General features: G+C 55.9%; 1 protein-coding gene across 2 annotated transcripts in view; it reads left to right on the top strand.

Moving 5' to 3' along the window:
• The first annotated feature begins 6409 nt into the window (after positions 1–6409).
• Positions 6410–24087, top strand: part of NCS1 (neuronal calcium sensor 1) — a 61449-nt gene continuing 43771 nt past the window's right edge. Inside the window, exon 1 of one of the 2 annotated variants that reach the window (XM_081237773.1) lies at positions 6410–6807. In XM_081237773.1, coding sequence (XP_081093899.1) covers positions 6744–6807 — 64 coding nt within the window. In that variant the 5' untranslated portion in view covers positions 6410–6743. The remainder of the gene's footprint in view (positions 6808–24087) is intronic. The other variant, XM_081237772.1, reaches the window with a different exon arrangement.

The raw sequence follows: 24087 nt of genomic DNA, 5'->3' as shown, positions 1-24087 counted from the left end.
CACATCTCCATTGGATCGGCCACGTCTCAGGTGCTCAGTGGCTGCAGGTGTGGGAGGGGTTTCCGTGTTGGAGCTTGAAGGCCTAGGCAATCACTGCAATATGGGAGGGGGTGGGAGGGCAGCCCCGGCGGGGTAACAGCTTGTTAGGGGGACCAAGAGATGAGGCAGGAGACGGTGGCTTTGAGAAAGGGCAGTGGCTGGATTAGACCTGTTGTGGGCTGGGGAGGAGTAGAGAAAAGCGTTACGCCTTGAGGGCTATTTAGTCAGTGAAATCCCATGGACCAGGTTGATGGATCTAGAGAGGGGAGTTCCTGGGGAGAGGGAGGAGCCTAAGATGTTTCAGATTTCTGACTGGAGCCACTGAGTATGGGGGGCGCCATGTGCCCAAGGGGAGAAGGTTCTTTTTGGGAGGGAGGGGATAAGTTATGTTTCTGTCGTGATGAGATGCTAGTGAGACGTCCAAATGCACAGTTTCGATCAAGCAAACCCAGGATAAAAGCCCGGTCTACTGTCTTGAATTCAATCGTCAGCAGACTCAGCTTCTGACTGCTGGCGATGCCAAGGGCATGGTAAAGGTGTGGCAGCTAAGCAGAGAGTTCACTGAGCAAGGACCCCGGGAAACAGAGGACTTGGACCAACTGGCAGCAGAGGTGGCCACCTGAGGTGGGGGGAGTCCCAAGCACAGAGGCAGGTGGGGTGAGGCTACATCTGTGCTATACGTTTCTGATGGAAGCTGAATGAAGACACGACAAGCAAAAAAAAAAAGAAAAAAAAAATGCTAGCGAGACGTCCAAACGCACACACCCCATAAGGCACTGGATACATGGACTGAGACTTGGAAGAGATCAGGATGGAGCTGTTGATCAGGCAGAAGAGGTGACTGACACCCAGGATGCAGTGACCTGGGGGAATCTTTAATCCTGACTCTGCCCATCACATGTGTGTCATTTCTCCCTCCCCCCGACCAAAAGCTTTCTGGAAGAACTACCAAGCAAGCATCTGGGGTCACTCTCCCAGGTGAGCTTATAACACAAGGGATGGGACTCTCAGCTGAAAGGCGAGAGAGGGAGACCAGACGCTGGGTTAAAATGCAGATTCCCAGGCCATGATGCCACCTCCTTCAGATTCACCACGTCTGGAAGGGGGCTGGGCATCCAGGTCATCCACGAGCTCTAGCAGCTGACTCAGGAATGCGTATTCCTGGGGCTACTGGCAGCTGAGCAAAATGACTTATCAAATATTTTCCTTATACAAAAGCAATGCATTTAGTTGTAGAAAACAGTCTATATAAGACACAGAGGAGATTCTGGAATTAGGTAGTGATAATGGCTGCAGAACCTAGTGAATATACTAAAACTACTGAATTATATACTTTAAAATGGTATATTTAGGTTATGTGAGTTACATCCCTTTTTTTTTTTTTCCACTGAGCGGCTTGCTGAATCTTAGTTCTCCTACCAGGGATTGAACCTGGGGCCACGGCAGTGAAAGCACTGAGTCCTAACCATAAGACCACAAAGGAAGTCCCGTCCCAATTTTTTAAAACACAAGGAAAAATACAGATGAGAGAAGAAAATAAAATGACCTATAATCCCACATATACTGGTAGCAATTGCTGTAACACCCTGGAGGTATACCCTTCAGACTGCTTTCTACATAGGTATATGGAGCTAATCTGATGATTCTGTGCGCACTGGTTTATGACCTGCTCCTTGCCGGGCTCTCCCTCCCCCTCCCCCCCCCCATCAGGGATCCATTCCGTCCCTTCCTCTCTCTCGTCCCCCCAACCCCTATCTAATCAGTTGCCACTCAAACTGCCGGGCTCTTCACCGGCCTCTGGGCTTTAACTCTGTCCCCTGCAATCCACAGCAGCCAGAAGGGGCCTCTGAAAGTGGGAATCTGGTCGTGAAACCCTGGCTTGAAGCCTGGCTGCACGTTTTTCTTCACCTTAAATACCAAATTCTTGTGGCAGAAAGACCCAGAACCAGTGCTCTCAGAACGACCCGGGCATCAGAGAGTGGATCTGAGCGCTTAGTCCGGGGTGGCTCGGGATAAGGTATTTGGATGTTGGCAGGGACCCTTTGGGCTGAAATCCAGGTCAGGAAAGAGGGTAAGGCTGGCCCCAAGGCCCAGCACCTTCCCACATGCCCTCCCCACGTCATGGGGGCCCGGAACACTCTGCCCAGCCTTGCCCGACCAGCTCCTATATATCTATATGCTCCCTTAGTGACCTTATCCTGTCGCAGGGCTTTAAATTCCATCTCTGCCAGGATGACTCCCCAGCTGATCCCTGCAGCCTGGCCCTGTCCATGAACTCCAGACACCTGTGTCACCTGCCTCTTCGGCATCTCCCCTTGGATGTCTAATAAGCCTCCCATACCTCACACGTCCAGAACCGGACTCCTGCTCTATCCGCCTGCAAACGTGGCCACTCCCCACGGTAGCAAATGGAAACCATTCTCCCAGTGGCTCAGGTCAAAATCCTTGGCCTTGATTCCCTTCTTCCTTTGTCTCACGCCCCTACCCAGTCCATTCAGGTATCCTGTCGTCTGTGCCTTCAAAATATAACCGAGTCTAACCAGTTCCCTCTATGTCATCACTGCCACACTGGACCCGGCCACCACCGCCCCAGCTGATGATGCTGTGACCTCCCAAGGGCCCCTGTTTCCACCCCACCTGCCTGGAGTCAGTGTGCAGCAGCCCAGGGATCCGGCTAAGTACCAACAGATCCCTGAGTCTGACCTCATCTCCCATCTCTGCCTCACTCTCTAAGCCCCATCTTGCTGCGCCCCTGCCAGGCCACACACAGGCCACCAGGCTCCACTGCAGGGCATCCCCCTCCTTCAGGTCCTTGTTCAAATAGCACCTCTTCAGTGAGGGCTCCCTGCCAGGAAACATCTCACAGCTCCCACCCCAGCACTTGCCATCCGCCTTCCCTGCCTTATTGTTATATTTCACCTCTGACATTATATATTTTACTCATGAATTTTATGTTTATATCAGTCTGCCCTCATTAACTGTACACTCCACAACAGCAGGAGTTTCGTCTCTATCCTGCAGGCCCGGCACATAGTAGGTGCTCAGTAAATACTTGCTGAATGACAGAGTGAATCTGTGAAGCCCGCAGGAAGCTCCTTGCCCCCACAGGAGTTTCTGTGTATGGTTCACATCCTTTCGTGGAGTTTGTCACCAGTGCGATTTGGGGACCAATGTGGGGCAGACAGGGGAGGGGGAGGTCCCTGAGCTCCCTGAGGAAATGGACCACGTGGGTCACGGTGGTGTCCCCAGTGCTCAGCACAGTGCCTGGCATGTAGACAGTGGGCAAGAAATACAGGAGGAGCACCTGGATTTAGGGCTTTGATTGCTACCGCTGTCACTGTCGTCCCAACTAGGCCTTGGTCCCCTTGCTGGCTCCCCCTCCTCCCAGGCAGGACGCTCAGGCTGGGCTGGCCAGCTCTAAACCCCTCCCCGCGGGTCCCTCCCTACTGTCCATTCCTAGCCAGTCCTCATGGTTGGGACATCCTGTTCCCAAGTTTAAACCAGGTCCCTCCAACTGCGGGCCCAGCTCTTGGGGTCCGTACCCTCCTCACTTCCTTGACAGAATGAGCTCTAGCAGGCTAGCAAGTGTACCCCTCTCTGAAGGCTTCCTGGGACCGGGGGCTTGAGCCAGGCAAGGCCTTCAGGAGGAAGGCTGGAATGGGGCATGTCTGGAGGGAGGAGGAGGCATCTGGGGGTTTGAGAAGCAGGGTTTCTGTCTCCCCTGTTCCTCCGGGCTTCCCGGATCCCCTGAGGTCTGAACACTGTGCCAAAGTGGGGACAAAAAGACACCCTGCCCACCACCTCATCCCTGCGGCCCTGAGGAGGGCGGCCTCTTCCTGCCATGCTGTGTCCACCCCCAGGCCCCCAGCACCGGTGTCCTCCCTCCCTCAGCCCTTCACTCATTCACAGAGGTTTGCTGAGTGGCCACTGCAAGTCAGGTGCCTTCCGGGTGCTGGAGATACAACTACAAATGAGAAAGAATCCCTGCCCTCGGGGGGCTCATACTCTAGCTGAGGAGACAGCAAAACACAACGAAACAATCTGCTAATGAAATCTGTGATATTGTTTGTTCCTCGTTCTCTAGTTCACTTAGGTGTAAGGTTAGATTGTTTATTTCAGATGTTTCTTGTTTCTTGAGGTAGGCTTGTATAGCTATAAACTTCCCTCTTAGCACGGCTTTTGCTGCATCCCACGGGTTTGGGATCGTCGTGTTTTCATTGTCATTTGCCTCTAGGTATTTTTTGATGTCCTCTTTGATTTCTTCAGTGATCTCTTGGTTATTCAGTAGTGTTTTATTTAGCCTCCACGTGTTTGTGTTTTTTACGTTTTTTTCCCTGTAATTCATTTCTAATCTCATGGGGTTGTGGTCTGAAAAGATGCTTGATATGATTTCAGTTTTCTTAAATTTACTGAGGCTTGATTTGTGACCCAAGATGTGATCTATCCTGGAGAATGTTCCGTGTGCACTTGAGAAGAAAGTGTAATCTGCTGTTTTTGGATGGAATGTCCTACAAATATCAATTAAATCTATCTGGTCTATTGTGTCATTGAAAGCTTCTGTTTCCTTATTTATTTTCATTTTGGATGATCTGTCCATTGGTGTAAGTGAGGTGTTAAAATCCCCCACTATTATTGTGTTACTGTCGATTTCTTCTTTTATAGCTGTTAGCAGTTGCCTTATGTATTGAGGTGCTCCTATGTTGGGTGCATATATATTTATAATTGTTATATCTTCTTCTTGGATTGATCCCTTGATCATTATGTAGTGCCCTTCCTTGTCTCTTGTAACATTCTTTGTTTTAAAGTCTATTTTATCTGATATGAGTATTGCTACTCCAGCTTTCTTTTGATTTCCATTTGCATGGAATATCTTTTTCCATCCTCTCACTTTCAGTCTGTATGTGTCCCTAGGTCTGAAGTGGGTGAAAACCATAATTCAAAAAGACACATGCACCCCAATGTTCATTGCAGCACTGTTTACAATAGCCAGGTCATGGAAGCAACCTAAATGCCCATCGACAGATGAATGGATAAAGAAGTTGTGGTACATATAGACAATGGAATATTACTCAGCCATAAAAAGAAACGAAATTGGGCCATTTGTTGAGACGTGGATGGATCTAGAGACTGTCATACAGAGTGAAGTAAGTCAGAAAGAGAAAAACAAGTATCGTATATTAACGCAGGTATGTGGAACCTAGGAAAATGGTACAGATGAACCAGTTTGCAGGGCAGAAGTTGAGACACAGATGTAGAGAACAAACGTATGGACACCAAGGGGGGAAAGCCGCAGGGTGGTGGGGATGGTGCTGTGATGAATTGGGCGATTGGGATTGACATGTATACACTGATGTGTATAAAATTGATGACTAATAAGAATCTTCTGTATAAAAAAATAAAATTAAATTTTAAAAAAGAGATCTATGATAGTTGCTAAAGAGAGATAAAGCTGGGGAAGGGGACAGTAGAGGTCCCAACATGTTCACATTGGAGATGGGGTGGTCCTGGAAGCCCACGTAGACTCTCTCCCTCCCCATAAATTTACCCCACCCCCATCCCTTGCCTCTGTCCATCCAGGTGGAGCCCTGGCCACTGGTCTGGGCCACAGCTCCTGACCAGAGCGCCCCTCCACACTGATGCCAGGGAAGCAGAGAAAGCAGATCTGACCCTGTTACCTCCTTGCTTAAATCGCAGAGGCCCAGCTCCTTGGGGCGAGCGCAGGCCTGTCCCCACTGGTCCTTGCCCTTCTCTCTGGCCTCACATCATACCCCGGGCTGTGCGTGGAGTCCCGTGCACGGAGAGGAGCTCTCCCTGGGGTTCAGGCCTCCTTCCCTCCTCCAGGTTTTCCGGGCCTTGAACACGTTCCCAACCACCCTCCCTCCCTCCCTCCCTCCCCACGGGCTTGGAGGTCACCTTCCCCAGGCCGCGGTAGGTGCCCCCCCCACCCGCCACCACATGTGACATCCTGCAGAGACGTGTCCTCCCCTCCCGTCCCCGCCCCGTCAGGGCTGGGACCGCGCCTGGCCTGCTCCCTGGCTTCCCCAGCGCCCAACAAATCAGTGTCGAATGAATGAATTTCGCCAAGCCGAGCCTCAGCCTCATTCACGTCAGATCTTCCGGGCCCTCCCCCGCCCGGCTCCGCCCTAGGGGGGGGCCGGATCGCCGCGAGGGAGGTGGCGGGGGTGACCTCGCCCTCCCGCCCGGGGACCGATGAGGCCGGGGGCGCCACTCTGAGAGCTTGGCTTGGCGCTCGCGGGGTCGTCGTTCCGCGGGCGCAGGCCCGGCCGGGCGGGTGCGGGGCGGGAGGTGGCGCCGGGCGCTGAGTGGCGGCTCCGGGTCCACCCCTGGCGCGCCGGTGCGGGCGGGAGGCGGGAGGCGGGGAGCGCAGGGGCGGCGGCGAGAGGGAGCGCAGCAGCGAGCATGTGCCGCGGAGCTCAGTAACCAGGGACGACCGCGGCGATACCGCGGCCGCGTCGGCGCCCAGCCCAGCGCAGCTCTGCGCCGCGGCGCCCGGAGAGGGCGGCGGCCGGACGGCCCGGGCCTGCCGAGCGGCTGCCCCTCGCCCCGGGCCCCGCGCCGCGAGCCGCAAACAAAGGCGCGGCCCCGGCCCGCCGGCCCCCCGCGCACCCCGCCCCGGCCCAGCCACTCCCGCTGGGCGCCCCGACGGGGTCCGGCCCGGGGCGCGGGGGCCGCGGCCGCCGAGGATGGGGAAATCCAACAGCAAGTTGAAGCCTGAAGTTGTGGAGGAGCTGACCAGGAAAACCTACTGTGAGTGCGCGCGCCGGGACCCCCGCCCAGCGCTCCCGGGCGCTGCCTCCGCCCCCTCGCGCCCCTCCCCCCACGCGCGGTCACCACCCCCACCCCCCGCCCCGCGTCCGCTCCGGGCCCGCTCTCCGCTCCCCACGACGCCGCCACCCTGCCTCGGCCATCCCCTGCCCTGCACCCGCCCCCGGCCCCTCGGAAGCTCCCGGCCGCGCCCCCAGCCCCACACCTGGCCCTATTGTTCTAGGACACCCCCCAACCACGCGCGCCCGGGACCAGTGCCGCCTGTCTGCGAGCGCGGGGCCACCCCCCCGGCCCGGAGGGAAGCCCCCAGCCCCCCCGCGGCCCCCCCAGCAGAACTGTCCAAAAGGGCAGGAGTGTGCAAGGGCGAGGGGCGGAGAGGGGGCGCCTGCTTGCGAGGTGGCTCCGGCTGCGCGGAGCCGACTGGCACGAGCGCAGCGGGGCGGGTGATTCATGCATCACGGTGCCGCCGCCACTGCCGCCGCCGCCGCCGCTGCTGCTGCTGCTGCTGCGAGGTTGGCCTGTCGCCCCCTCCCTGGCCCTGATCGTGTGTGGTGGGGTGGCGAGACTTGTCAGAGAGCTCATGGCAGCGGCAGCGGTGAAGGGTCCTGAGCACCCTCTTGGCTGCAGGGTTTATAGGCTGAATTCTCCTCTGGCCCTGACTGCACCTTCCCAAGCTTCTATCTGTATCTGCCAAGCTGGGAAATGGGTTTCTGCAGCCCTGGGTGATCTGGTCCATCTCATCTTTTAACCGTCTGCGGCACCCCTGAGAGGAGGGTCTGTCAATTTCAGATTTCTCTAGATCTGTCCCAGTGTGTCTCTCTCCACGTGCCCAACTTCACAACTCTCCGGTCACCTCACCTCTCCAGTTTCTCTGTACCAGACTTCTCCCTTCCCTACAAACCTCTTGGAGCTGTCCCAGAGTGCCAAGGGTTAATGGCACTGGGTCCTGACCACACGGTCTTTCTTTTAGGGTCTTTCTTTTGGGGGATCGGAGGAGGACTGCTGAGTGGTCTGGAAGGGCTTCTGCCTGGGGATCTGACTTGGAACGGGGCAGGGGCTCTGGGCTTGGGCTGGGATTCTGAGCCCGCACCTGGGTGGCTGCGTGGGTCCAGCCGCTCTGTGCCGTCCCTAGACGGAGGCAGATTGACCGCCACCTCCACGCGTTGATGGAGGCTTGGGAGGCAGCTTGTGATGGTGCATTGCACAACCTCTGCTCTCCCCTCCCCCCACTCCATTGGTCTTCTGGGCACGTTTGCCGGTCTTTCCAAGCCCACACTTCAGCTCCATGCCCCTCACCCCCATGTGCTTGGATTGAAGGGGTCTTTCCTGAGTGGGTGCTAGTCCACTGGGAGGTACTGACCCCTCTCCAGTGGAATTCTGCAGCAAGGCGCTCACATCCTAGTAGCTGCTTCTTGAACGGCTGAGGCTCTGAGGACCAGGGACTCCGTCCTTGCTGCTCTTACCTTCTTTCCAAGGTGGGTAGGTGGCCCTTCCCAGTTTGGCTGCTGTTTTGTGAGATTTGCTGGGCCTTCCTTCAGGCTCTGTCCAGCTGCGGCCTGTAGCTGTCAGCAGGCAGGCTGCACACGGGGCTTCCCGGGCCCCTGGGCTTGGGGAGGCAGAGGGTCCAGTGGGTTTCAAAGGCGGGTGAGCTTGGGCTGCACCAGGGTGTCTCCATCACCTGCGAGCTGAGTGAAGCCAGGTTTCCTGCTTCTGGAGCACATCACGCACCAAGCTCCTTGCCTCCCTAACGCGTTCAATCCTCACAGTAGTTGCGGGACCCGAGATCCCAGGGCCCGTCAGCAGGCAGTGCCAGGTCTCGAACTCAGGCCTGTCTGGCCCCCAAGTGAATCCCCTTGAGAGACGTCAGAGCTCACGCTGAGAAATCTGTAGGGGCTTGTTTTCTGTGTGTCCCTTTCCGATTTCTAAGCCCATGATGGTGGCCTCTGGGTTGGGAAGGCACCTGGGGCGGTCATTTTGTCCATCGCCCTCTCTCTGGGCAGATCTGTCAACTTTGGTAGAAGATGAGTCAACAAGGCCTTGTTAGGAATCAGGCCCATGGTGCTGGGCTGGGCCGGGCTATTTTAAAAGGCCTTTGGAGACCTGGAACAGTTTCAATGAGGGAGAGAGTGAGCCGGGTGCTTTTCCTCTAGGGCTCTTATTGGGTTTGGGCTGATGGAGGTCGTGGTGGGCTCGTGGGACTCTTGTCTATCTCCCTTGCTGATGTCGGCTCCCTCAGGGCAGGCCCTTCCCTGTCGGGTTGCGTTGGCACTTAGTAGGGCCACAGGTATCTGTTGAATGAAAAGTCTCCCGGCAGGAACAGCAGGAGAAGCCTCCAGCCTGTTCTAAGGCCCCAGATGGGCCTCCTTTGGCTGGGATGTGAAGCCGTCTGCTCTTTGTTCAAGGAGTTCTGTGTGTGTTCTTGACCTCCGGGCCCGGGGGTCAAGAGAGGAGCGCTTAGGAAGGACTCTCAAATATCAGAATCTCCTGGAGGGTCCATTAAACACCAAGGTGCCTGGGTCTGGTCGCCCTCCCAGATTTCCGATTCTTAGAGTCTGGGCCGGGCCCAGGAATTTGTACCCTTAACGAGCATTTGTCATGCAGACCTTGGTTCTGAGGAGTCCCAGTTGAAGACCCACAACTGGTTCTGGGAGTCCTGGCATGTGTAAGCATCACCTGGTGTCCTAGGCCACCTCGGCATCCCACAGCCAGCCACAACGCCGAGGGGGGCCCAGAGGGGAGCCCCAGATGTTCTCGCCCAAGTCAGTGCTGGCTGCCATCCTTGGTGGTGAGTCTCCTGCTCTCTGGAAAAGACTGCCTTGGTGATCTGTGTGTGTGAGGACGCAGGAGGAGTTCTCAGAGCTCCAACCGTGTGGCCCTCCCTCGGCACATCTGGATTCAGCCTAGCTAAACCTCTCTGTCATTCAGCCTTAACACTGCAGAGCAGATTTTTTTCCCTCCCCTGCAGAAAAGATTTTGTAAGTCGTCAGCGCCCCGTAACCCAATCCTCACCCTCCCCGGCACAGTTCACATCCAGGGGCAGCAGGAGGTTTGCGAGAGACGGAGGCCCTGCCCAGCCGGGACTCATCAAACAGTGCTCGGTGTGGCCAGCGGCCCGGTTTCTGTGAGGTCTGGCCCAATTTTTGTGCAGTTTGTTGGTGAGGATATTGTCATCCCTGTGTGCCCAGGCTGTGGGACAGGCCAGCCCTTCACCTAACTGAGCCTCAGTTTCCTCATCTGCAAAATGGTTGTGCTCATGGTCCCTGACTCCAAGGGCATGTAAGGAGGCAACAAGATGATTCACATACAGCAGAGTATAAGGCGTATGATAAGAGGTCCCTGATGCGTGACACACACTTGTCAAGGATGCAAGGATGCATGTTAGCGATCGTTATTAACAGGTTGTTTTGACTACACAATTCGGCTTCATCCTGAACTGGTCGTAAATATATCTTGTGAGCAAAGTTCATCCTCCATGAAGGAACCTTCCTACGGCCCTGGTCTTTGTGCCTGGCACTCAGGAGGCATGGAAAGATGGGACTTTTGGTTTGCCCGAATCTTAGCAGGTTCTTGTTTGACCTGCTGCAGTCTCTCCCCCACCCCCATCCCACTTGTTAATTTTGAGGCTGCCCTGACCTGCCCTTCACCGAATGCTCACTCTGTCCTGGGCACAGAGATGGAGACGTGAATGAGAGAGATGTAATTCCTGCCCTCAGGTGGAAACTAGCCAGGTTGTCCAGAAAACCGAGCTTGTGGGGCTCAAGCCATTTGTCGTGGTCTGAGCTGCATCCGTTTAAACTCTTCTGGGCCAAGCCAGCCAGCCCCAAGAGGCAGAAACCTCCACCCTCTCTCCCCCTTATTCTCTCCCCGTGGTGCTCACGGCTCTCCCCACGGAGCCTCCTTCCAAAACTCAGAGGAGGTCACCTCCTCCCTGCTGTTCTTGGTCAGTGCAGGCTCTGCCTTGACCTTGCTTGCCAACCTTGGGTCTCTTCGGCCTTTCCCCTGATGCCAGAATGGTGGAGGGAGGGGCATCTGGATGCGGGGGTGGTCAGGGTAGCCAGCAGCTAAAGCGTCTGCGGCCCAGAGCAGAGAAGGGGACCCCCAGGAGTCTGGTTGGGAGATGCTGGATGTCACCAGCCTCTCTGGCTTTGGGAAGGGTCCGTTCCTGTAGAATAAGGAATACTCTCTGATTGGTGCTTCCCCCACCCAACTCTGCTTGACCAGGGAGGGCAAGACATTGCCTTGGGGGGAGGCAGTATCTGGCACCCATCTTAAGATAAATGAGCGGGTTGGGGTGTGGAGGGCCCCACAGCCGAGAAAGGGATAAGCCACCCAGGAGAGGGAAGGCCCTGAGGGAGGGAGGCGGCTTCTGCGATCCCTCTGCCTCCTGTGTGCATGCGGGTAAGACCAAGGAGGCCGCTCCCCGATTCCACTGAAGGCTAAACAGAGCAGCAGCAGGAGGAATCGAGGTTAGACTGTTAAAGCTGGGTTGGGCAAGAAATATCAAGCCTGTTGTAAACTCAGTATCCTGGAGAATGCGCCGGGTCCTCACTCGGGCTCTGTGACCTTGGGCAAGTTGCTTACCCTCTCTGAGCACCAGTTTGCTCATCTGCAGTACCTGCCCACGTGACTCTGTGGATCTAAAGGGGAGAGGGCTTGGAGGTCCGAGCGGGAGCCAGAACGGGAGGGGGCGCTGTTTAGCCACAGAGTCTCAGGGAGGGAAGTAGACCCCGGGGACCAGATGCGCTGGGGTTCTGGCCCTTTCCTTGGGCAAGCCCCGTCTCATGGAGCTTCACTTTCCTCCTCTGGAAAACAGGCATCAGGGGGGCCCCAGAGGGGGGAGGAATCGGCGCACTTGAAGGATTTAGCGTGGTGCCTGGTTCTGGGGGGACCCTTTAAACCCCTCCTGGTGGCAAATGACCCTCAGAGGCAAGTCCTCAGTCCTCCAGAGCAGGACGGGCCCACTGGTTTACAGCCGCCCCTTGCTGAGAGAAGCAGAGGTCAGAGAGGGGCAGGGACTCCCCCGGGGCCCAGAGCCCAGGCCTCCTCCAAACACCTCTTCCGGCTCTTTCTGCGTCCTCCAGCTCCATCCACCCCCATCCCCACCCTAGAGAGTTCTGGCATGTCATATCTCACAGTGTCAGGTGAGAGCCCTTCCTCCTGGCCGTGGCCTTGGGATTGGGCCCAGATTCCTTTACTCCCAAGGCCAGGCCTGAGCCCCTCTGGGGCAGATGCAGCCGGCCAGTGCCCTGGGCTCACACCATCCCTCACCAAGGGCCCCAAAGGCCGTAGGAAGGGTTTTGGACATTTTCCGAGATGGGTGGGGCCGGGGGGGGCCATCTATGGATGGAGGTGGTGGAGACGTTAGATTTGGGTTTAGATATCCTTTTAGTACGTAGTCCCAAGTATGGAGGGGGTTGGAATCAAGGCCGGGTGATCATGGTGATAAATTGGGGGTATCACTGGGGGTGATGTCAAGGACAGATCCTACATATATTTAGGGGGAAGACTCAATAGGACTTGGTACATAGGTTTCATTTTGGGGGTTATATACTTTTAAACTTTTCAAAATCTGACAACTGTGAATGTTTGCCCATGATTTTTTAACGGTACATCATATGAATGCAACATATTTTATTGAATCCCTGGCCATTGGACATTTAGGTTGTTTTTTTTCTCCCTAATATAAACAGTGCTTGAGAATCATCTTTGTACTAAATCTCAGCATGAACATCTTTGTAGTAAATCTTTGCACGTGTCTCTTCTTGAAGATAAATGTCCCCAGATGAAGTTGTGGTATTAAAGGCTGGGAACATCTTAAAAGGCTTTTGATTGAAAAAATTGTTCAATTGCTCTCCACAAAGTATGTTCCCATTTATATTTTCAGCAAAAGTGGATGAGAGAGTGCCTATTTCCCTGCATCCTTGCCAGCACTGAGTGTTATTGTTTTTCTTCATAATTGCCAACTCGATGAGGAAAAAAAGAGTAGCTCACTGTTTGAATATTCATTTCTTTGATTAGCATGAAATAAAATCCTGGAATCTTTGAGCTAGAGGAGACTTTGGGGTCATGTAGTCCAGAGTCCTCATTTTACTAATGGACCTGTCGAGTACCAGAGAGGTGAAGTATCTCTCGCAGGGTCACATGGCAAATACCCGGGGCAGGTTGACTCCTGTCGGGTGCCTCCTGTGGTGCCGTGATGGGTTGCCTGCCGGGGTGGAGATGAGGATGTCTTGCTTTCTTCGTTGAAGCTGATAGGGCTCATCTTGTCCTAAATCTCTCTTGCTCTCAAGTAAGGAAAAGAAAAACCAGTATAAATTAAAAAGAGGTTCCTCCTTACTGTCATTTTGAGATGAAACACTTTGCACAAGTGGTCTATCTGCCACGGCAGAGATCGTCATAAATTAACACGCCAGGTTTCCAGGTAATGTGAAATTGGGGTCAGGTTCCCGGCTGGGGGTGGGACAGCAGACTGGTGAGGGCTCAAGGGCCAGCTTGCCGGCCATGTGACCCTGGGGAGCCCCCCACCCTGCTGAGCTCTGGGTGCCAGGTGTGTGCCGTTGGCAGGCACAGGGACCGACACCTAGTAAGTGCTCAGTAAATGTCCTCACAGGAATGGGGCTGCTTGGCCGTCAGAGTCAGGGGACAGTTTGCGGCCACCCCCCTGGGAGGTAACAGGGTGAGCTGTCACAGGCCCTCAGCTGAATTGGGAGTGAATGGTAAATGCAGACGGCTTCTGTGTTTGGCCTGGCTGGTAGCTGGATTGTTCTGGGAGTTGGGGAGGGCGGGCCGGCTCCTGAGTGCTGGGTTTTAGGATCCTGCGTGGACGCGGGCCTGGAGGACTGGAGACACACCTGCTTGGGGTTCTGTCCCAGAAACACTGCAGCCTGGACAGTGACTTTAGAATCACTAGTCCCCCCGGGCCTCGGTTTCCCGCTCTGTACAATATTCAGATGGCCAGATGGTGAGACTTCCGTGGGGCAGCTCCTCCTGGGCCCCAGGGACGGAACATGCTCGGGCTCCGGTGTCTGATGACGTGGACTCTCTGGCTGGCTTAGCCACAGGCAAGTCTTTCATCTATTGATGCCTCAGTTTTCTCATCTGTGAGTTGGAGATCATAATACCCTGATAACACAGGGCTGTTGCGTGCGAGGTTAGCAACAGCAAAGGCACTGAATTTGGTGGCTTGGGTGCTCCCCGTAGCTCATCAGTGGTGATGGAGACCCCGTAACCAGCAACGAGTAAGGGTCAGAGGCGGTCGCCTCGGCCGGAGTCTGGCATTAAGCATGTGCCAGCCCAACTCAGCGTTGGTGCGTTCATCACCCACTCCTCCCAGGAGCCGTGCACAGTCCCCACTTTACAGATGGGGAAACTGAGTCTCAGAGGGGACCGGCACTGGTCCAGGGCCACACATCTGGTGAGTGGTGCGGGGGAAATTGACCCTGGGCTGCGATGAGGGGCCCCATGCAGGTGGGGGGCATCGAGAAGCTTCGGTGCAGGTGTGAGGGTGAGCATGAGTGAGTGTGGGTGTGCAGCCCTGGCTCACGTGGGCACGCTCCGAGTGTGAGTGACGGGGTCGTGGCATGTGTCAGGAGTGAGTGAGCGGCACGTTGGTGTGTGTGAGGGCAGGTCTGAGCAGGTTGTAATGTAGGTGTGCAAGGGGGGTGGGGGCACTCAGGTGGGAGGCACAGACAGGCCGGGCCCTGGATCAGAAGCTGATTGCTCAGCTGCCTGCCCTGGGGTCAGGTGACGTGGCTGCCACATCTCTCCCCTTCTGCCTCGGCCTCGGTGGTCTCTGGGAGCCCCTCTGCCCTCGAGCAGTGGGAAAATGTCATTGGGAGGAGTGACAGTGGTGATGACTCTTGTTTACCAAGTGGGCACTCGGTGCCAGGAGTGTTGAGTACAGATTTTCCCCCCTGTGTTCTCACCACAGCCCTGGGAGGAGGAGCTATTATGCCCATTTTACAGATGAAGAAAAGGAGGCCCAGGCAGGTTCAGGGACATGCCCAAGGCCTCCCAGCCAGTCAGTGGCCAAGCTGGGGCTCAGGCTTAGACCTTTGTCTTGCCAAAGCCATGCCCTTCCCACCCCGTGCCCGCCTCCCATGACCTCTGTGAGCCTTGTATCCTTAGAGCTGCTGCCAAGAGTAGTGAGTCTCCCATCACTGGAGGCATTCAAGCAACTGCTGGAGTGTCAGACACTGCCAGGCGTCCTGGATTCCTGGGCCGGATGTGAGGTTGGATGGTGGAGTGGTAGGATCCTTCCAGCTGGGAACACACAGCCCTACTGGTCTTTTTTTTTTTCTTTTTTCTTTTTTTGGCCATGCCGTGCAGCTTGCAGGATCTTAGTTCCCTGACCAGGGATTGACCCCGAGTCCTCGGCAGTGAAAGTGCGGAGTCCTAGCCACTGGACCGCCAGGGAATCCCCAGCTCTACTGGTCTTGCTGTTCTGATCCCTGCAGGGTACTGGGGGCAGCCTCACTTGGCTTCCTCTGGGATGGAGGCAGAGTTGAGGATTCAGTAAGGTGACAGGAGAAGGGTCGTGACAAGTCCAGGGAGCATCACTAGGAGTGTACAGTGGGCTGGGCCGCACCCAGGCCTCTGAGGCTTTCTTAGCCTTTGCCCCATCCAGGGGGGGCCTTGGGTGCTAAGGCGCAGCCCGAGGATGAGGCCGTGGAGGCCCAGAGTGCCCCGGCCATCCTGCCTTGCCCGTTCCTGGCGTGGCCTGGGTGCCTCAGGAAGGGTCTGTTGGACAAGGGAGAGACCAAGTCCTCATGGGTGCCATGCGGGGCTCAGAGGCACAGTGACAGAGAGGACCTTGGGGTCTGGAGGTCTGGTAGCCGTATCCTGGGGGACTGTAAGCACCTTGAGGGTAGGGACACATCTGGTGGATTTGGGCACTTGTTCAGTGCCCAGCTGGGAGCTGTGCACGGTGCAGGCCTGTGAATGCCTCTGGGTAAGGCTTGGGCTTTCCAAAGTGCTTGTCCATGTGTTGCTTTGTTTTGCTTCTCTGCTGACCGGGGCGGGGCCCACCTGTGTCCCTGACCTGCAATCTGATGGGGGTGGGGAATTGCCAGGGAGCTAAGAGTCTGGGGTCCTGGTTCCAGCCCAATTTGCTGTGGCTGAGCCTCTCAGGGTCTCAGTGTCCCCATCTGTCCCACTCTCAGTGATATGGATGTCACCTTTTCTCAGCCCCAGGGAACCCTGACGGTGCCATCTAGGAGGCCATGCTCCCCACCAAGGAAGTCTGGGTTGGGGGTGCCCAGGATGGGTTCAGGGCAGCTGCTGGCCCTGGCACTCCTGGTCTCATGAGGTGGCCCCAGGAAGCTGGCGGGGCATCCAGGCCACTGTGCTCTGGATTCCCTGGCAGGGGAGAAGGAGGAGAGGGGAGGAATGTGGCTTTGAGGAATGTTTAACCCAAGGCAGAAATAGCACTCTGCATTTTTTATTTCAGGCTTGAGTTTTCAGCTAGGAAGTGAGCTCAGAGCACCATTCTCTCTTTCTCCAGGCTCCACCAGCTCCCCCACTGCTCTGGCCTTTTGGGGACAGGAAGTGGCCTCTTTTTTTTTTTTTGAAGTAAGAAACTGCTGTGGGAACCAGAAAGGACGCTGGATTTGGAGGCAGACAGAGCTAGGTTCAAATCCCCTGTTCTCCACTTCCCAGCCCTGTGATCACTTCCTACCCTGAACCCCTGCTTTCTCTTCTAGGGAACTGGGGGGAGGGGGACGGCAGCTGAGGTGGCTTGTTGGTAGTGTCAGGAATTCCTCCTCAGGGACCAGCCGGGCCTGGGTACAGAGCCCAGCTCCTCTCATCAGCTCTGGGATCTTGGCCAAGCCCTTTCCTACTGAGCTTCCTCACTTCATCTGTAAAATGGGCAGATGATGCTAACCCTGCCTCCCAGGATGGTGGATGGAATGAGTGTGAAAATATTGGCAAAAGGGCCTGGCACACGCTAGGCTCTTGAAACCCCTCTTCTGAGTCCTGGTGGCCTCATACATAAAATGGGGAAACGCCTCCTGCAGACCTGCTGCTGGAGAAATGAGGGTCCTCACCTGGGCGAGGGGCAGCTGAGACCGCCTTCCATCTGACCTTCTGTTTGCCTCATTCCTCTGAGCCTGAGCAGGACCCACCCCCGCCCACACTCAGCTTGCATCAGCGCCCAACGTCCCCTTCCATGGAGGTGCCCTGGGCCCAGCCAGTGCCCGCCCCAGACCTGGTGCTGAGGACCTGTTTAACCCACCTTCTTGCCGTTCGGCTATGAGCGTCGTGAGGGTGGGATGCGTCTGGTTTCACGGTTCACTGCTGCATCCCTGCTTCTGGGACAGAGCCCGGAGCACATTTGTTGGAATGAAGGAAAAAACAAATCCATAAACAAACAAGCTAATGAATGAACGACATTTCTTTTCTTTCTTTTTTTTTTTTGGCCACGTGGCATCTTAGTTCCCCGACCAGGGATCGGACCTGCATCCCTGGCAGTGGAAGCGCAGAGTCTTAACGGCTGGACCACCAGGGAAGTCCCTAAACGGTGTTTCTTCTCATCCATCTTGGGTCTTTGCTTTCCATTTGTCTGGCCTCCTCCTACCTCCTGGCCTGGGTGACAAGGGGCTTAACACATCGGCGGGGGGTAGGGCAGGGCGGTCCTCAGAAGTTAGGTGCTGGGAGGCTGGGCCTCAGCCGGTGAGGCTTAACAAAGACCCCAGCCCCTCTCACCGTCTGGGTCTGGGGAGCCGGGGAGGGGTCCAGCCAGCCAGCTTGGCCCCTCCTCCCAGGCCCCTCCTTCTCCTTTCTCTTTGTAGGAACCAAAAGATTCCTGTTCAAAGGCAGGAGATGGGGCTATTTTTGGCACTGTGGGGGAAAAAGCGAACGCTTCCCTTCTGTTCAAAAATATATGGTGTATGTGCTGGGCAGGCAAGGAGCTAGACGAGCTCAAAGCCTGTGCTGGCGGGGCTCCTGTCCCCCGGCACCTGTCGCCCTGCCACCCTCTGTGGCTCGGTAGCCTACACGGCCATGTTGGGTGATTATTGTTTCCAGACTGCCTATGATGAGGCCCTTGCTGGGCCTGAGCAGGACGGGATCTTAATTAAAACCAACAGTGGCCGTCAAAACACAGGAGAGGAGCCTGCTAGCTGCTCTCGCCTTGATTCGTGTTTCCTCCGCTCTGGCTCCGTGGAGGGGGGTGAGTGGTCATGAGAAGCATTCTGGGCGCTTCTTGGGGAAGGAGGCCCGTTCTCTCACAGCTGGAGGCCCTGTGTACCCGTGTGGGCCAGTCTGGCCGAGGGCATCCCCGGGCCGCTCTGCCGCCCCTCACTGCCTGATGCAGAAACTGTCTGTGGAACAGCTGTCTCCTGCCAGGTCCCGTGGGTGCCAGGACACGAGGCACATTTGGATGGATGGATTTCTGGCCCTCGTGGCATTCACAGCTTGGTGAGGAAACAAGACAGAGCGTTGCACCACGCTACGGGAGCCCGCCGGTTCTGTGGTGCGCCTGGGAGGGCTTCTTGGAAGAGGCAGTGTTTCAGCGGAGACCCAAGGGTATGGCTGCCAGACATACTAAATAGTTATTCATTGTTTATGTGAAATTCGAATTTCACTGGACATCCTGTATTTTTATTTGCTAAATTTGGCAGCCCTACCTGAGGGAGAAGTAGGAGCTGAGAAGGCACACAGAGGTTTTGGGGGCGGGGGAGGGTTTATGCGAGATGTTGAGAGCGTTTCAGACAGAAGGAACAGTGTGTTCCGGGTCTGGAGGCCTCGAGGTTGCAACTCTGAGGCCCTGGAAACCTGGAGCGGGGGCGGGAGTGTAGAGGGGATGCACGGTGAGCCAGAGGCCTAGCGGGGTAGCCCCTCGGAGGGGCCCGCTGACCAGCAGGGAGGGCCCCACCCGGAGGGCACACGGATGGGGCTAGTCTTGGGAAACAGGCAAGGACACAGGGCACACTAGGGGAGACAGGGCCCTCCTTGGGCGAAGGAGGCACCAGTGGGCGTCTTGGGTCAGGATCAGGGTCCAGCCTCTGGGGGGGCTCTGGCCAGGCTGATGGGTGTGCGGCTGTGCCTCTCTTGGAGTCCCAGTGCCGGGGACTGCTGCCCAGGACCAGGACAGGGACCACAAAGGGTCCCTTCTGTGCCTGCCCACAGAGGGTGGGTCTGGGCTGGCCTCTGCCCTGGGCTCTTCAATGGCCAGAGCTGGAGCCGGACCCGCAGTGCTGCCGCCCTGGGGCACCTGGAGCTCCACCCTCCCGGGCCAGGTGCCCTGGGATTTGTGTCCCGGAACCCCCTGGGCCGCCCCGCTGGAGTCATTCCGCCCCATCTCGGCTCAGGTGCAGGCCCTGGCTGGCTGGTTACTCTCAGGAGGGCATCTGCCGCATCCTGGGCGGGAAGGGGAAGGGAGGGATGCTGGCGGTGGGGTGGGACTGGGTCCTGATGACCCATGACTGCCCGGTTCCCGTTCCAGGAACAGCCCCTGCTTATTCGTCTGTGTCCTTGTCAGGGTTCCCTGGGTCTCTCCCCGTGTGGGGCGCTGTGTGCCCTTTCCACGGCTCTGAGTGCCCCTCCCCTGGCTCTGAGTGCCCCTCCCCCACCCCCATTCTGAGGTTTTCTTGCTCTAGTGGTGGTGACCTTAAGGACGGTGGCTGATCCGGCTCATGCCTGAGCTGTGATGAAGGCCAGCCCAGAGTGTCCCACCCCTTCCCAGGGCTGGGGATGAAGCAAGGAAGTGGGGGCTATGGGTGGGGGGAGGCAAAAGCCACATGCCCCAGGACGGGGTGGGTAGGAGGAGTGGCAGCTGTCCACGGCTTCCTGTAGCCCCTCCCCTCCCAGGTGCTCCCGTTATCGCCCTGGTCATCCTGCCTCGTCTTTGGGTGCTGTGACACCTTTGTTAATAATAGTAGCAGTTGTTAATATCTTGGAGCCCTTTGCTGTGCTCTATCCCCGTAGCCAGAGGAAGCTCCACACGGCGCTTCCTCTGGCTAGTGCTTTGTTCTAGAGAGATGCAGCTTCTGGTGGTCCCCTGGCCTCACCGTTCTCTGTACCGTCTCTGGGTTTTGGACATCGCGCCCCACCCCCCTTGCTGGAAAGCCCTTTCTCTTTGCCTGCTGAAGTCTGATCATCCTTTATGTGTCAGCCTAAGCGCCCTGTCCCCAGGGAGCACGCCCTGACCCCCCCCCCCACCTGCTTGGGTCGGGTTTCAGCTTTACACTTTCCCTTCTTATCACAGCAGATAATTAGACAGCTGTGTGGGCGTGTGCTGTAGGTCCGCATCTACTGTTACTTCAGGGCCTCGGAGGACAGGGGTCGGGGTCTGGGTCACTGCTGTGTTCCCTGGCCCATTTGAGTGCTCAGAAATTAATTGTTGGATGAATGAAGGGGTGAAAAATCCCATTTGTTCCTTCTAACCACCCTGGAAGGAAGGTATTGTCACCACCACCATCCCCATTTTACAGGTGAGGAAACTGAGGCTCAAAGAGGTGAACTCAGTTTCTCCAGGTCACACAGGGGCTAAAGATGACTCAATTCAGAAAAAGACCTTTCCTGTTGACCAGGTGCCTCAGGGCCTCCCACAGCCTCCGACCTTGGCAGGTGCTTGGAAAATGTTCATAAAATTGGGCTGAACCGAACCCCTGAGCACTCGGCTCGGCTCGGCTCTGAAATGTTTGAGAGGTTCTCCACCAGGAGTCCTGAGAAAATCCCACATGCCGACCGTTTCCCAAGGTCTCAAAGGAAGCAGAAGGTGTGGTTCACTTCCTTCAGGACTCACCACTCTTCTATAATATTCAGAGTCTGTTTTTTTTTTAATTAGTTTCTGCTTTATAACAAAGTGAATCAGTTATACATATACATCTGTTCCCATATCCCTTCCCTCTTGCGTCTCCCTCCCTCCCACCCTCCCTATCCCACCCCTCCAGGCGGTCACAAAGCACCGAGCTGATCTCCCTGCAGTACAGATGGCTTGAACCAGGGAGTAGTTGGAGTCTTACCTTGGGGTGTGTGTGTGTGTGTGTGTGTGTGTGTGAAAGAGAGAGAGAGAGAGAGAGAGAGAGAGAGAGAGCCCATGTGTAGCCACCAGGGCAAGTCCATTTATTAGCCAGGAATAACTGAGTTTTAGGAAACTAAAGTAGGCATGTCTACTTTCCAACTTACCCAACTAAATCAAGCATAACACGTGCATTCTACAAGAATGAGTACACACTGAGCGCCTACTGTGTACCAGATGCTGTTCTGTGGCTGTGATGTAGGCAGACTCAGATCCTGCCCACGGAGCCCCCAATGATTGGGGAAGGACAGAAGTGGAAAATAGGGGCCATCACAAAGATGAGAACAAAACCACTCCTTGTACCGTCTCTCTGACATCACTGTCGTTAACATTTTCACCTGTTCCTTCTAGTCTTTTCTCTATGTATACAGCTATGGTAGGCTTTATCATCCTTAGTTTCCTGACAAGGTTCAGAGAGCTTAACTGATGTGTCCAAGGTCACACAGCCAGGACATGGGAGAGCTGGAATTTGAACCCCCACTTAGTCAAAGCAAGTTCTTAATAGATCAGCAAATATGGAGGACCTTTGCTTCGGAGCCCCGGTGGCCCTTTGTTGGGGATTCAGAGAAACCAAAGATTCAGTGGGACCAGACAGCGGAGTGCAGGAAGCAGTCAGGACGTTAAAGAAGGTTATTCTCAGAATGGTTTTGTGTGACATTTTAAACACTGCACTTCTGCACAAGCTCTGCAGTCACCCAGACCCTGGTTCTGGTCCCAGCTCCACTGCAGACTGACTTTGGTCCTTGGGCAAGTGGCTTCAGCTCTAAGGGCCTCAGATTCCTGATCTGTACAATGGGATAATCGAAATCCTTGCCTGAATGAGATTCAGGCGTGTGAAGTGCCTAGTCTAGGACACAAACAGTCATGCCTAGTAAATGGCAGCTCTTTCATCTTGCTATTCCTGGAAACCACAAGACGAATGACATCTTCCTGCAGTTTTACTTGAGAACATTTTGGCAAAAGTTATTTAACTTACACAGAAGTTAAAATGAATGCATTTTGTAACTTTAAAGTAAAACATCTATAAATGATGGAATAGAATGCAAAATCTGCAGAAATATTTGAGCTAAAACACAAGATTTGAACTACACCTTGTTTCAGTGGTTGCCTAGACTCTACCTCTCACTCCCGGGGGCAGGGGCACTGGCCTTCTCCCTTCAGGGGGTCTGGGGAGGGCACCTTTGGGGAGTCTTTGGACTCTTCTACCACATGGCCTTGCTCCAGGGACCAAGCGATTTCACCTACCTGTGAGCTTGTCAGAGTGAACATTCTTTTTTTTTTTTTTCATTTATTTTTGGCTGCGTTGGGTCTTCGTTGCTGTGCGCGGGCTTTCTCTAGTTTTGGCGAGCGGGGGCTATTCTTCATTGTGGTGCACGAGCTTCTCATTGCAGTGACTTCTCTTGTTGCGGAGCACTGGCTCTGGGCGCATGGGCTTCGGTAGTTGCAGCACGCGGACTCAGTAGTTGTGGCTCGTGGGCTCTGGAGCACAGGCTCAGTAGTTTTGACGCACGGGCTTAGTTGTTCCGTGGCATGTGGGATCTTCCCAGACCAGGGCTTGAAAATGTGTCCCCTGCATTGGCAGGTGGATTCTTAACCACTGCGCCACCGGGGAAGCCCCAAAGTGAACATTCTTACCCCATTTGTCAGATGAGAAAATTGAGGCTTGGAGTGGGAAATGAATCACAAAGATTCAAGCTCTATTTGGTAAATCTGAAAGCGAGAAGGGTCACAGCATCCAGGAGAAAGATGGAGCCCAGGGGCCTGGCTCTCCACTGGAGGTACCGCCAAGGGGCACTTGGACTGTCAGGAGCCGGCTGCTCCCCAAGTCTCACACACCCCAGTGCCTGGCCCGCAGCAGGTGCTCGGCGAGGGCTTGCCATGGCTTAGGGGTGCTTGGTGTGCAGCCCCCTTCTTGGGGGTGACCATCGCCAGGCTAAAGCCTTCTTGAGTTTGGGCTCCAGAGTCAGATGGACCTGAGCTCCCATCTCCACTCTGCCACTGACCATGTGACCTGGGACGAGTGCCTTTGCCTCTCACTGAAGCCTCAGTTTCTTCATCAGTGAAGTGGGCTGTTGGGGACCCCCTACCTCTCAGCAGAAGGGCTGATGCAGCCCAAAAGCTCAGCCAATGGAGTCGTCTGGGGCTCAGGGAGGATCCTGAGGGGCCAAGTGGGATACAGGAGATTTGAACTGGGACTTGAGTGCCTCTGAGCAACTTCTCTCACCTGTGTTCCCTTGAGGGCTTGGCTCCTTTCTGTGTCCTGGAAAGTTTCCTAACTTAGCATGGGTCCCACAGCCTGGCGCCACCAGCCACTTGTCCCGCTGCTGCCCCAGTGGCAGTGAGACCCCTGCCATTTAACCCCAATGCCGTAACTATCGTCATGATAGCCCACGTCTCCACGTGGAGCACTTGTCACATGCTGGGCTCAATGCTTTCAACCTCCTCTTGTTGGCTCTGACGGCAGCCCTGTGATGGAGGAGGAAACCATGGCTCAGAGAGGGGAGTGCATTGACCGGGGTCACACAGCGACCACATGGTGGGTGGACCCTTCTCTGCAAAGGCCAACAGCGGGAGAGAGCCCAGGTTCTTTGGGCCACGGTCAGGTCCACCAGGCCTGAGCTCAAGGTGGCGAAGAGCAGGTCTCAGGAGCCGGGGGCTCAGCTGGCCCAGTCCCAGCCTGAACCCCGCCTCTGTGGTCAGGGACCCACCATCCACTCCAGGTTCCTGAAGTCAGGCCTTATGGGCCTGAAGCTCCCCCTAGACCCCCAGGGGCCTCTTCTGCAGGTGAAATAGCCCCAGAACTGCTCAGCCATCCTCCTACCACCCCAGCGCCCTGGCCCCTCTTAGTGCAGGGGCTGGGGGCACCGTGAGGGTGTAAGGAGCGCGGCCAGGGAGGCGGTCAGAGCCTGGTCAGCTGGGTGATCGTGGACGTGGTTCCCTCTGTACCCGGGACCCTGGGCGCTTTGGGAGGGTCTCCGGAATCTTGTGTATGAAGGGCTGGGTGCAGGGCTGGCGGATGTAGTGGTGGCTCACAGGTCCTTACCTACCCGTGGATGGCAGTCTGGTGTCCTGGGTCCTGGCGGGCGAGCCTGCACAGAAGGGTGCAGGGTGAGCGAGGCAGGAGGGGCCCCTACCAGCCGGTGCTCAGCCAACGAGGGTGGAAATAGTGAGCCAGGGAGGCTGGGCCACTGCCACCCCAAGGGGAGGGCTGTAGGGTTTGGGGCTCTGGGCACCTCGCT

The sequence above is a fragment of the Mesoplodon bidens genome (assembly GCF_964165515.1).
Source record: "Mesoplodon bidens genome assembly, chromosome: 6".
In the NCBI taxonomy this organism is placed as follows: Eukaryota; Metazoa; Chordata; class Mammalia; order Artiodactyla; family Ziphiidae; genus Mesoplodon; species Mesoplodon bidens.
The sequence above is the reverse complement of the archived record's forward strand: the minus strand, read 5'-3'. Positions and strand labels throughout refer to the sequence as shown.